Here is a 13968-nt window from a genome sequence, read left to right as displayed (position 1 = left end):
ACTTGGTTCTATTCTACACTCAAACACAAGGTGGCAGTGTTCAAAATTAGGACCCATTGGTATCCAATGTTCTTTATGAAAAAGTGCTTCCGGCGTCAACCTTCCTCTTTTCGTCTGGATCGGATTGTCGTCATGGTATGAAACTCAATCACTAATAGACTTTAAAAAACTATCAACTGTAATCTTCAAACTATACATTCACTTGTTACATTTGAAAGTACCCAATGTGTGAATGCAATGGTTAGGGACATGTATATCCCATTATTAATGATTTTATCTGTATATCTCCCCGCAAAAGTTGCCTATATACAAAACTCGAGCGAATGGCTACGGTGATTGTATCGCTAACTACCTAGCTAGTTAACGGCAGTCTCTTATTGAAATTGCCCTTATTACTGTGTTCTTGGCAATATAATGGTGTTAACATTTTATAAATGCATCCCTGCCAAATACCTTTCAAAGTTGTAATCATAGCAAATTATAACATAGCATTATAACTACCAAGTAGTGCTGCCCAATGTTGCGTGCTATCAAGGAGATCCTGTTGTGTAACGATGGAGCTAGCTGCTCACACCAAAGCCTTTCGCAAATGGATTGTTGGTAGAGGTGTTTATACAACTTTTTGAGTCAACAACACTAAACGTATGTACATGTAGTCGTTGGAACAAAAATGCCACATAGGCTAAGAGCCTTTTCACCATCTATCTGAGAAACACTTAGCTACTCAGTTAACTTGTATCAGGGATCATCACCTAAATTCAGCTGCGCGACGAGCGGATGGTCGGAGGGCCAGAACATAATTACTAATAATTTGTCAACTGCAAATTGACCGTAAGAAGCTTAATATAGTAAAACAGAATAATTATAAACCTTGCTTACATTTGTATACAATCACATACTGTATGTCTCTGTTATGTGTGGGAATACTTTGGAACAGATTTCCACAATTAAAATCACTTGGAGTGGATTTTCTGGTGTTGTATATAAAATAATGTAGGAAAAAGCAGCTTGTATTAAAAGCTGTTTTTTTAAATTAAAAGTATGAATTTCAGCACCACGCGGAAAGGCCACAGTTGTATAGTACAAATATAGGTTCTGGTAAGCGTTTTCAGAATTTACATTTTTACAGATATCGACTGCTGGTGACTCAATTTTGTTGAAGGGAAATTGTATGACCAGATATCCAAACTCCACTCTTCCTCGATATGCGAAGGGAGTTGGTGTTCCTCGGCTAGTAGCCCCCTAGGTTGAATGGTAGTGACCTGACCCCCATGCTGCATATTTGCTGTGAAGCCGAGAGACTCAATTTGAATGAAGAGGTACTTGAAATGTACCAGACTGCAGTACTTTGTCAGTATACATTCTAAATCTGTGATTCAGGTGAACGTGCCGAAGACACGCAGGACCTACTGCAAGAAGTGCAAAAGACACCAGCTTCACAAAGTTACCCAGTACAAGAAGGGAAAGGATTCCCTCTACGCACAGGGTGAGTTTCTGTCTCAATATGAGCATTGGCAGATGTGATGAACATATGATGTAGTATGGACTGCTATGTGTTACAAATTTAAATAATTGATGTATGATCTGTGTTTTAGGTAAGAGGAGATATGACAGAAAGCAGTCCGGTTACGGTGGACAGACCAAGCCTATTTTCCGCAAAAAAGTAAGCTTGCAAAGCTTTGTGTGTACTGGATACATTACCAAAAGGTACCTTATATCAGTGGTATACTTCTATCTTTGAGGAACCCAAACAATACAGTTAAGTAGTCCTGGTGGTCTGGGGCATACAGTTGAAGTCAGAAGATTACATACACTTAGCTTGGAGTCATTAAAACTTGTTTTTCAACCACTTCACATTTCTTGTTAACAAACTATAGTTTTGCCAAGTCGGTTAGGACATCTACTTTGTGCATGACACAAGTCATTTTTCCAACAATTGTTTACAGACAGATTATTTCACTGTCTCTCAATTTCAGTGGGTCAGAAGTTTTACATACACTAAGTTGACTATGTCTTTAAACAGCTTGTAAAATTCCAGAAAATGATGTCATGGCTTTAGAAGCTTCTGATAGGCTAATTGACATCATTTGATTCAACTGGAGGTGTACCTGTGGATGTATTTCAAGGCCTACTTTCAAACTCAATGCCTCTTTTCTTTACATCATGGGAAAATCAAAAGAAATCAGCCAAGACCTCAGGATTTTTTATTTTGTAGACCACAAGTTTGGTTCATCATTGGGAGCAATTTCCAAATGCCTGAAGGTACCACGTTCATCTGTACAAACAATAGTTCGCAAGTATAAACACCATGGGACCATGTAGGTGTCATACCACTCAGGATGGAGACGTGTTCTGTCTCCTAGAGATTAACGTACTTTCCTGCAAAAGGTGAAAATCAATCCCAGAACAACAGCAAAGGACCTTGTGAAGATGCTGTAGGAAACAGGTACAAAAATATATATATCCACAGTAAAACGAGTCCTATATCGACATAACCTGAAAGGCCACTCAGCAAGGAAGAAGCCACTGCTCCAAAACTGCCATAAAAAAGCCAGACTACGGTTTGCAACTGCACATGAGGACGAAGACCGTACTTTTTGGAGAAATGTCCTCTGGTCTGATGAAACAAAAATAGAACTGTTTGGCCGTAATGGCCATCGTTATGTTTGGAGGAAAAAGGGGGAGGTTTGCAAGGCCAAGAACACCATCCCAACCATGAAGCGCGGGGGTGGCAGCATCATGTTGTGGGGATGCTTTGTTGCAAGAGGAACTGGTGCACTTCACAAAATAGATGGCATCACGAGCAAGAAAAATACGTGGGTATATTGAGGCAACATCTCAAGACATCAGTCATGAAGTTAAAGCTTGGTGGCAAATGGGTCTTCCAAATGGACAATGACCCCAAGCATACTTCTAAAGTTGTGGCAAAATGGCTTACGGGACAACAAAGTCAAGGTATTGGAGTAGCCATCACAAAGCCCTGACCTCAATCCTATAGAAAATGTGTGGGCAGAACCTGAAAAGGCGTGTGCGAGCAAGGAGGCCTGACCCGACTCGGTTACACCAGCTCTGTCAGGAGGAATGGGCCAAAATTCATCCAACGTATTGTGGGAAGTTTGTGGAAGGCTACCTGAAACGTTTGACCCAAGTTAAATCATTTAAAGGCAATGCTACAAAATACTAATTGAGTGTATGTAAACTTCTGACCCACTGGGAATGTGATGAAAGCTGAAATAAACAGTTCTCTCTACTATTATTCTGACATTTCACATTTAAAAAATAAAGTGGTGACCCTAACTGACCTAAGACAGGGAATTGTTTTTAGGATTAAATGTCAGGAATTGTGAAACTGAGTTTAAATGTATTTGGCTATGGTGTATGTAAACTTCAACTGTACATGTACTGTTGATTACTCAAGGAAAGGAGTTGAACCACTGATATGCCTTACAAATGTGTACTATTTGTGCAGGCCATTGTCAGCGAGGCTTGGCTTGTAGTGGCTTTGTCCTTTCCTAAGGTGTCTGCTAGAGAAAACTGAGATGGTTTGAGGCCCTGCTGTGTCTCTTCCGTGGCAAGGTTATAGGTAAACCTCAGACAACTTGATTAATGAACACCTTTATTTATCCTTTACTTCTGCACCTACATAAAATACAGTATTGACAATCTTTTTACACTCCAGAAAATGAAAAGGTGTTAAGGGGTAGAATTTTGAGCTCTGGAATTGAGAAACACGGGCAACGCTCTGATTGTCCACCCCTTTTCCATATTTTGCCCTCAAGCGCCCCCTCATGGATTTGAAAGGAATGGGTGGAAACTTCCTCTAGCCATTTAATGCATGACGGGGAGTGAATGAGAACACACTTCAAGAGAGGGCTAGATCATCAGAATGCCGCTGCCTTGTGTCATGTGTGCATGGATCCTGGACTGTGGTAACATTGTATTCTCTCCTCAGGCCAAGACCACAAAGAAGATCGTGTTGAGGCTGGAGTGTGTGGAGCCCAACTGCAGGGCAAAGAGAATGGTGCCCATCAAGAGATGCAAGCACTTTGAGCTGGGAGGTGACAAGAAGAGAAAGGTAAGCACAAACTCTACAAAATCAACAGTGCATCACAGATGTTCCTGGCCCGTGTTTATTCTGCATGTGGGATGGGTTGTGTATTTGTTCCACAGCCATGAAAAGCAATGTGTGTATGTACAGTGCATTTGGAAAGTAAGGGTCTGAATACTTATGGTAATGTGATATTTCAGTTTATTTTTAATGTGAGAATTAAATGAGATCATTTTCCAATTTGTCATTATGGTGTATTGTGTGTAGATTGATGAGGGGGGAAACAATTTGAATCAATTTTAGAATAAGAATAAAGTCAATGGGTCTGAATACTTTCTGAATGTACTGTACCAGGGGTGTTCAACTCTTACCCTACAAGGTCCAGGGTCTGCTGTTTTTTTATGCTCTGCCTGATCATTAATTGCACCCACCTGGTGTCTCAGGTCTAAATCTATCCTTGGTTCGAGGGGAACAATGTAAAAATGTAGTGGAACTGGCTTCAAGGTCCAGAGTTGCCTTTGAGGGGTCTATGGTTTCTGGACATCTAAATGACGTTTAGTGTTATCGGTGACATTTGACAATGTTCAACTATCCTTGATACACCTCGGAGCTCTTCCACTTTAAATCGTTGCTCTATAGAACATTTAGTCAATTACAAAAATGCATGCATCCTCTGAACTCAGGGGTTGTTAGACAGCCTGGAGAGGAATTGATAATAGCAGTCTGAAGGCCCTCTCTGGCCAAACGTGTGCAGCTCTTGAATTGTTTGGATTTTAGATATGCCCTAATGAATGTTAACAAGTTGTCGATGTGATTGGATTCAGAAGGGGTGTTTTGTATTTTTCATTGTGGAAAGGTAGTTTCAATGTGCTGGTTGAATATCTGAGCTGTCTTATAACCTTGTTTTTGTCTCCTTTCAGGGCCAGGTCATCCAGTTCTAGGCTGTGGGTCAATCTATTGGATGGACTTATTTTTCCCCCCAATAAATGTATTAAAATGGTACCAGATGTCTCATCTCTCCTTAACTGTACCTTGGTGGTAATTGCAAGAGTGATGGCAATTACAGTTGGTGGATATGAAGATGTAATTGGCCATTCCAGAATTTACAACTTAACCTTTCCAAGAGTGGTTGAAGCACATCAGTATAAACACACTAGCGAATAACCATGCCTGAATCGTATCCTCATGGGCTTAGTACAACAGTCTCACCCCATCAGAACCGAATGATGTATATAAACCCTAGAATGCTGACGCTATGTATTGGCCATATTGGCACTCCCTAGTAGGAGCAGTCCTCCATAGGAATGAATGGACTAATAATGTTAAGGACAATTGCATGTATTTAAGTATATTTGTTGTATGCTTACATTAATATCAAATTATACTTTAGGAATGTTTGTATACATTCTTGTTTAGCTCACATTTAGAAATGTAATAAATGCATTTCTATAACTTCAAATATTTTTACAACGGTGGGGTCCCATATCTAGTGTGTGTACGTATATTGAAGTGATAACCCAAAATAAGGTTAAAGGGGTACGGTGAGATTTTCGGATTAAAGCCCTTGTTCTACTTAACCAGAGTCAGATGAACACACGGATAAACATTTTTCCTGTGTAGTTTGAAGGAAGTTGGCAGTTTCGCCAGCCAATGCTAACTAGGGTAGAGCAAAGAAAGCTTTAAAACAATTTCGATATCAGTCCTTGCCTGTGGAAATTTGTGGACACCCAGCATCATAAGTTTGATACATTGCATTATTTTATGGCTGGTTATGACACCTACCACACAAGGCAAAACATTCCATTACACCATATAGCCTACTTGTCAATAGTATGTTTATAATTTTTAATTAAATTAAAATTGATTAAATTGCAATTGCGCACACATTGTCAGACCTGCACCAACCCCAACACTTGCTGACGACTGGGATGAATGCAGGACAAAGACACCCTCTTGACATAAGGGCATATTATGGTCAGACACTTTCAAAAAGCATTTTTTTAGTCAAAGTGTTTTCTAAAATATGAAGAAAAAAAGTGACTAAAGAATTCCGAAGGACTTCTTGGCAGGGAAAAAACATTTGAGTAAATGTGGGTTTTGACACTTATGCAAGTGTCATAACCAGCCATAAAAATGTCACAACAGGTGTAAATATGGGTCATGACAATGTTATGATCCCGTTATGACATTGACATGGTTATGACCATGTTATAACACTGGTTGTGAAGTGTTACCGTAAATTTAAGTGGTAATGTTTTTCCAGCCCCATCCCGAAGCTTACCAAAAAATTGGCAGGTTGATGATGGCTTTGGTTTTGTTTGAATTCCAGATTGCCACTTTAATTAAATGTGAACATTTCCAAACATTCTCACAAAGTAACAGTTATTTCAAATCAGGAAAAATTGTTACAGTACTACTGATTTTTGATATCTGAACATTCAGGTGTCTGCCATCCAGCAAATCTCTTTGTGACCAGATCAATTAGCATACAAAACATGGACAATTACTAACACATTCCACACTTAAAATAATGAAAAATCTCTAAGAATTCAAGGGAAGCACACCAACTAAATAACATATTCAAAGGTGAGCATATACATGGCTCTTTGGCAAATAAGCACACTATCTAGAATAATCATAATAAGAAACGTAACTTGCTGTGAATTAAAGTGCTCATAAATCCTGTGCATTTCAATCAGTGCTGGGTGAGGGCCAGGGCCCATATGCTTGTCTGCTAGCTACACCATACTAAAGAACTGTTCACAGTGGGCATGTCCTTCCATAATTGCCATTGGGTGTTGAAGTCACACTTAAATGGGGGTGACAGTCAGCAGTGCTGTGCCAGAAGGGTTGACCACCACCACAAGTTTACTGAGGAGGGTCTGGACCCCCAGCTCCTTGTAGCTGGGCAGGACCTGGGTGACATTACACTGGGGGTGGCAGATCTTCCAGCTAGGCAGCGTGGCCAGGGTGAGGGGGAAGCCTCGGGGTCCACCGATCTCCTGCTTGTTCATCACTGCCAGAGCCAACCGGCCACCAGACAGGTGTCTTTCCCACACCTCGAAACTGTCCACCTGTCAATCAACAGTCAGGTTAGTTTCAACAGACTGATTTCAGATTATAAACTGGGTGGTTCGAGCCCTGAATGCTGATTGGCTGAAAGCCGTGGTATATCAGACCGTATACCTTAAGCACGACGCAATGCAGAGTACATTTAAACTCAGTTTTTCACAATTCCTGACATTTAATCCTAGTAAAAATTCCATCTCAAGTCAGTTACGATCACCACTTTATTTTAAGAATGTGAAATGTCAGAATAATAGTATTCTGGATTTATTTCAGCTTTCATCACATTCCCAGTGGGTCAGAAATTTACACACACTCAATTAGTATTTGGTAGCATTACCTTTAAATTGTTTAATGTGGGTCAAACGTTTCAGGTAGCCTTCTACAAGCTTCCCACAATAAGTTGGGTGAATTTTGGCCCATTCCTCCTGACAGAGCTGGGGTAACTAAGTCAGGTTTGTAGGCCTTGCTTGCACATTCTTTTTCAGTTCTGCCCACACATTTGATATAGGATTGAGGTCAGGGCTTTGTGATGGCCACTCCAATACCTTGACTTTGTTGTCCTTAAGCTATTTTGCCACAACTTTGGAACTATGCTTGGGGTCATTGTCCATTTGGAAGACCCATTTGCGACCAAGCTTTAACTTCCTGACTGATGTCTTGAGATGTTGCTTCAATATATCCACATACTTTTCCTCCCTCATGATGCCATCTATTTTGTGAAGTGCACTAGTCCCGCCTACAGCAAAGCACCCCCACAACATAATGCTGCCACCCCTGTACTTCACGGTTGGGATGGTGTTCTTTGGCTTGCAAGCCTCCCCCTTTTACCTCCAAACATAACGATGGTCATTACAGCCAAACAGTTCTATTTTTGTTTCATCAGACCAGAGAACATTTCTCCAAAATGTACAATCTTTGTCCCCATGTGCAGTTGCAAACCATCTCCTGGCTTTTTTATGGCGGTTTTGGAGCAGTGGCTTCTTCCTTGCCGAGTGGCCTTTCAGGTTATGTCGATATAGGACTCGTTTTACTGTGGATATAGATATTTTTGTACCCGTTTCCTCCAGCATCTTCACAAGGTCCTTTGCTGCTCTGGGATTGATTTGCAGTTTTTGCACCAAAGTACGTTCATCTCTAGGAGACAGAACGCGTCTCATTCCTGAGCGGTATGACGGATGCGTGGTCCCATGGTATTTATACTTGCGTACTATTATTTGTACAGATGAATGTGGTACCTTCAGGCATTTGGAAATTGCTTTCAAGGATGAACCAGACTTGTGGAGGTCTACAATTTTTTTCCTGGGGTATTGGCTGATTTCTTTAGATTTTTCCCATGCCGTAAAGCAAAAAGAGGCACTGAGTTTGAAGGTAGGCCTTGAGATACAAGTACACCTCCAATTGACTCAAATGATGGCAATTAGCCTATCAGAAGATTTTCCAAGCTGTTTAAAAGGCACAGCCAACTTAGTGTATGTAAAGAAATTTGTGGAGTGGTTGAAAAACTAGTTTTAGTGACTCCAACCTAGGTGCATGTAAACTTCTGACTTCAACTGTAACTACCACAACATAAGCTACAGATGATGATCAGTAAACAGTCTTGCATATGGCCAGTAGGTGGGGTATATACAAAGAGATCACTCAGAAGGGTCTCAAGCTGGGTTGGTTGGCTGACCGACCATGTAGCGAATCGATGTCATATCTACGCTAATATGGCAAAAACTCGCTAGCTAAACAACTAACGATGTATTTGAGACAAGTGTTAATTGTGCAAATGTATTTATGTTTTCAATGAACACAGGCTAAATATAGTTTATATGTCAACAGTCGAAGCCAACCCCGTCTGTATTGCCCCATAGTTCGCCACGTGACTGTTGTGTTGCTAAACAACCAACCCAGCTATGTGTGTTGCCGGCGTCGGTGGTGTTGATCATTGGGGGAAAGTAAATATTTTATGCGGCTACAGATGAATGCCATATGGTTTCAGAGTTGGCAATTTATAGTGAATGCATGATGTTAGATGTTATTTCTTTGGAGTTTCAGGCTTTTTGAGTTTGATTAGGCTCTGTGATAGTGTAGCTGCATAAGGGTATTTGACCATTATTACACTGAACAAAAATATAAAACACAACATGCAACAAAGATTTTACTGTGTTACAGTTCATTTAAGGAAATCAGTCAGTTGAAATCAAATTTAAAAAAATGGGCCATAATCTATGGATTTCACATGACTGGGAATAGAAATACGCATCGGTTGGTCACATTTACCCTTAAAAGTCAGTATCTGGTGTGACCACCATTTGCCTCATGCAGCGCAACACATCTCCTTCACATAGAGTTGATCAGGCTGTTGATTGTGGCCTGTGGAATGTTGTCCTACTGCTCTTCATTGGCTGTGCGAAGTTGCTGGATAATGGTGGAAACTGAAACACGCTGTCGTACACATCAAACCAGAGCATCCCAAAGATGCTCAATTGGTGACATGTCCGGTGAGTATGCAGGCCATTTTCAGCTTATAGGAAATGTGTACAAAGCTTTGCAACATTATGCTGAAACATGGTGATGGCAGCGGATGAATGACACGACAAGGGTTCTCAGGATCTCGTCATGGCGTCTCTATGCATTCAAATTGCCATCGATAATTGTCGGTAGCTTATGCCTGCTCATACTATAACCCCACTGTCACCATGGGGCACTCTGTTCACAACGTTGACATCAGCAAACTGCTCTCCCACACGACACCATACACGCTGTCTGCCATATGCTCAGTACAGTTGAAACAGAGATGAATCCGTGAAGAGAACACTACTCCAGCGTGCCAGTGGCCATCGAAGGTGAGCATTTCTTCACATAGTCGCTTACGATGCCAAACTGCATTCAGGTGGTCAAGACCTTGGTGAGGACAACAAGCATGCAGATGAGCTACCCTGAGACTGTTTCTGACAGTTTGTGCATAAATTATTTGTTTGTGAAAACAGTTTCATCAGCTGTCTCAGACAATCTCCCAGGTGAAGAAGCCGGATGTGGAGGTCCTGGGCTGGTGTGGTTACACATGGTATGCGGTTGTGAGGCCGGTTGGATGTACTGCCAAATTCTCTAAAACGATGTTGGAGGAGGCTTATGGTAGGGAAATGAACACGCAATTCTCTGGCAACAGCTCTGGTGGAAATTCCTGTAGTCAGCCAAATGCAGCCTCCCTCAAAACGTTAGATATCTGTGGCATTGTGTTGTGTGACAAAACAGCACATTTTAGAGTGGCTTTTTATTGTCCCCTGCACAAGGTGCACCTGTGTACTGAAATGCCACACCTGTCAGGAGGATGGATCTTGGCAAAGGAGAAATGCTCATTAACAGGGATGTAAACATATTTGGGCACAAAATTTTAGACAAATAAGCTTTTTGTGCTTATGGACAATTTCTGGGATCTTTTATTTCAGCTCATGAAACATGGAACCAACACTTTAAATGTTGCATTTAGATTTTGGTTCAGTGTTCTATTGAACTGTATTAGCACCGAGTTGTCACATTTAAAGTAGGATTTGGTACTGCACAACAGAAGTTGCATATGTCCTGTTTGTTTTATGTGTGGCGGTAATACTATTCTCCATTGTGCATTACCATGAAATATCCCCAGTGAGTGACAAAGTAGAGGTGTACTACCTTGGCGGTGCGATAGCCCTGCCTGCCCAGTGGGTCCTGACTGATGGCGATGATCCTTGTGTTCTGCAGCAGCTGCTTGGACCGGGGGCAGATGTCTCTCAGGTCATTGGACATCAGCAGAGGGGAGGCCATGATGGCCCACAATGCCATCTGAGACTCCTGTTGGGCGTGACTCAGGCCAAAGTTTCCAATCACCAGCTGAGGAAGGAACACCGTCAATGTCAATCAGACATACTATTCAGACAAAGTACATGGGTTATGGCAGGAACAGCTGGTGTGAGTAAGGTGAGGAGTTGATGATTAATCATTACTCAGACTAGTTTTACTGTTTCACTGAACGCCATCAACTGAGTAGCAGGATTGGATTGGTCAATTGAGGAAGTTCACTTAAACATTCCCCATAGAAAACAATGGGATGAATTGGCCCCAACCCCTTATCCATAGCGAAAAGTGGAACCGCCACAGTACCATGTCAGGGTCATTCCAGCCCCCAGGCCCAGCCGCTGGGACAATGACATCCTGATGGTCTGCAGTCCAGTCCAAGATGGTCTTCACACTGTCCCAGGAGTCATATACATCCGCAAAGTTGCGCCAGTGGTTACAGGCCTTCCGTATGGCAGCATAGTCTGGCTGTGAGTACATCATTGACATGGTGGGACACAATCAATGCAAAATGAATCATGAATGAATCCTCCTGACTAAGATGAAATTAATTCAGTTTCAGGTATATTTAGCATTTTCATTAGCCAACGAACTGAAGGAATGCTAGGAATAAAGGCATTTACCACCTCACTCTTTCTTACCTGATGGTGTGGCCACTCATACAGTGGCCACTCACAGGAGTACAGGATACTTCTCCCAGTTTGGTTTAGTGCTATTGACATGTTTGTGTAACCTGGGGGGAAAAAAGGTCACACAGCAGTAATTATAGGGTTTCGGGTGTTACCAATCAATCATTCTCTATTCAATTCATCAAACGTAATTTAATCTGAAAGGCTTTTGAGCTGTTGAATTAGTAGTTTTGTAGCATGACATTTAATATATACATCACCTTCTCCCAGTAAAGTCCACTTCATGTAGCACCCATCAAATTTGAGCAGATCCACACCCCAATCAGCAAAGGTCTGAGCGTCAATGTCGTAGTATCCCATGCTCCCTGGAAAGCCTCCACATGTAAAGGTTCCCAAATCAGCATAGATCCCCAACTTGAGACCCTTGGAATGAACCTGTATAACCAATCACAAATAACAATCTTACAATAAGGCTTTTAGAAAAGGTTTGTCCTGTAGGCCAAAATCCATGAACAAAGTGGACCATTACAGTTGAAACCAGTAGATGGCGATGTTGTATTACCAAACCACATTTTCATGGCACTTCAGAGGGTTTTGAAACCTTTGGTAGTTTAGCACCATGTTAATAGCAATATTCCATTCTGTTTGCTCATAGTTATGTGTCACTCTTAGCAAGGTGGATGATCTAATTAGTAAACCACATAACCTTACAGTCCCATTGGGTAGGTTATCACTCGAGGAAGGACATGTTTCTGTTTGTTGTGTTAAAGTGACAGTGTGTGATAGAAAAGCACTGGGAACTAGAAAACATTGGAGTTAGAGCTGACATAAGCAGTGCATCACCAACTGCATGTGGATAATATAAGTTGTCCCTCAACAACTGGTTCATGTTCAGTAGACATGAAACCAAATAAAATGGCCCAAAAATAATTGTTCTAATTTTCCATTGCAAAATTATTTTTGCAATTTTTTTGTACATGTGTGCCCTAATGAGCACGACCTCTCTGTAGCCTATACACTCACATAGTCGGCCAGTTTCTTGATGCCTCTGGGGAACCGCTTCGGGTCTGCCTGAAGGCGTCCCTTGGCGTCACGTTGGTGGCTGGGCCAACAGTCATCGATGCAGACATACTCGTAGCCAGCCTCCTTCCAGCCTTCCGTTACCATCACATCTGCCATCTGCATGTAGAGATTCTCACTAGCAGCACAGAGATCAGGGACAGACAGAGGAAACTATTAGCCAGTTCATATTGTGATATTAACTATTCTTCAATGTGTCAATGAAGTAACAGTGAACGTGTGAGGCCATTTATACCTGAGGAATGTACAACCATCCCACTCACCGCCTACTGTTACTCTACTTCCTGCTAGGAGTTTGAATTGAGCGGTCATCAAAATGGTCTAAGCTAGTTTAGTGGTGTCAATTAGGGTGGTTATACTTTGTGGAACGTTCCAACAGGAATCTGTTGCAAAAACGTCGTAAATAACAAGGCTGCCAACAAACAACGCATTCATAGTTGTATAGCGGTAGAATAAGATAGCCCACGCCCTCCCCGCTATTTCATTAAGTTTTTCACTACCAACGTTTATTTCGAAAAATGTCTGTCCTCACTCTGGTAGCCTATGGACAAACATTAAGAATAAGCTACGTGGTGAGTTGATGCCTATTCGGCAGCTAGTTAGCTAGGTGAATTGATCATGCTACTTTGTATGCGTTGTTTGTTGGCATTCTACTTTACGAAGTTTTTGGAACAGATTCCCGTTTGAACGTGCCACAAAATTATACCCATCCTGTTAATTGTGTTTCCCTTGCCTTCTATGTTTGATTGAGTCTGAAACATTTAAATGTACGTGTAGAGTTGAGGGTGAAGCCAGATGTCATACCTGATGCAATTATTGGGGTCCGTGTCACAGTCGACATTGCACATGAATCTCTCCCAATGCAGCCAACCCATTGTAGGCTTGAGCGCGAGACCATTGTCCAGAGATTTAACTGGACTGATAAAAACACCGATTGTAAATAGCACCAGAACTACAGCACCCATTTTAGTTACTGGTTTCATTTGACTAACGAATAATCTTCATTAACAATGTGTGAATTGAAAACACGTCTATTTCCTGATAGTGACACAAACTGGGTCTGCCTTACCGGAAGATTGACTGCAACATGGACCAGTAATATCATGATGCGCTGGAAACTAGCCAATCACGTTGCACCAGTGTCTGGATATAAACAAGGAAGCGCACCTGTGTCAAGTGTTTGCTTGATGACATGGATTGTAAATTCAACATTTTTGCCTGTAACTTCTTGTGATGTGCACCTGGCCATAACTTCATAATCTTTTTTTGCTAGGTTTGAAAAATAATGGGCTACAGGTCTGGCTGTAGCTTTTTTTGGGCCCT

At 41.5% G+C, this 13968-nt stretch overlaps 2 protein-coding genes and 1 non-coding gene across 4 annotated transcripts; 2 read left to right on the top strand and 1 right to left on the bottom strand.

Annotated features, from left to right (window-relative positions):
- Nucleotides 1-15: 15 nt before the first annotated feature.
- LOC110488986 (60S ribosomal protein L36a) lies at nt 16-5050 on the top strand. The gene is made up of 5 exons (XM_021561507.2): nt 16-135; nt 1381-1486; nt 1596-1663; nt 3953-4075; nt 4969-5050. Exons 1-5 carry the CDS (start codon nt 67-69, stop codon nt 4987-4989), a joined length of 387 nt encoding a protein of 128 aa, XP_021417182.1. The 5' UTR covers nt 16-66; the 3' UTR covers nt 4990-5050.
- On the top strand, nt 3464-3600 carry LOC118938775. Its single transcript, XR_005036032.1, has one exon. It is a non-coding gene; the product is annotated as a small nucleolar RNA SNORA9 (small nucleolar RNA).
- A 1310-nt stretch (nt 5051-6360) lies between the features above and the next one.
- Nucleotides 6361-13726, bottom strand: gla (galactosidase, alpha). 2 transcript variants are annotated; one of them, XM_021561506.2, is made up of 7 exons: nt 13450-13726; nt 12589-12763; nt 11826-12000; nt 11578-11669; nt 11243-11404; nt 10775-10972; nt 6361-7122 (listed from the first exon to the last, which is right to left on the bottom strand). In XM_021561506.2, the coding sequence occupies exons 1-7, from the start codon at nt 13626-13628 to the stop codon at nt 6859-6861; spliced, it is 1245 nt and encodes a 414-aa protein (XP_021417181.2). In that variant the 5' UTR covers nt 13629-13726; the 3' UTR covers nt 6361-6858. The 2 variants fall into 2 exon arrangements, with proteins under 2 accessions (XP_021417181.2, XP_036799042.1); XM_036943147.1 differs by lacking the exon at nt 13450-13726 and adding an exon at nt 12881-13001 and having other exon boundaries at nt 6664-7122.
- Nucleotides 13727-13968: the final 242 nt, after the last annotated feature.

Source organism: Oncorhynchus mykiss, chromosome 14, assembly GCF_013265735.2.
Source record: "Oncorhynchus mykiss isolate Arlee chromosome 14, USDA_OmykA_1.1, whole genome shotgun sequence".
Lineage (NCBI taxonomy): Eukaryota > Metazoa > Chordata > Actinopteri > Salmoniformes > Salmonidae > Oncorhynchus > Oncorhynchus mykiss.
This window is presented reverse-complemented; position numbering and strand designations above follow the sequence as displayed.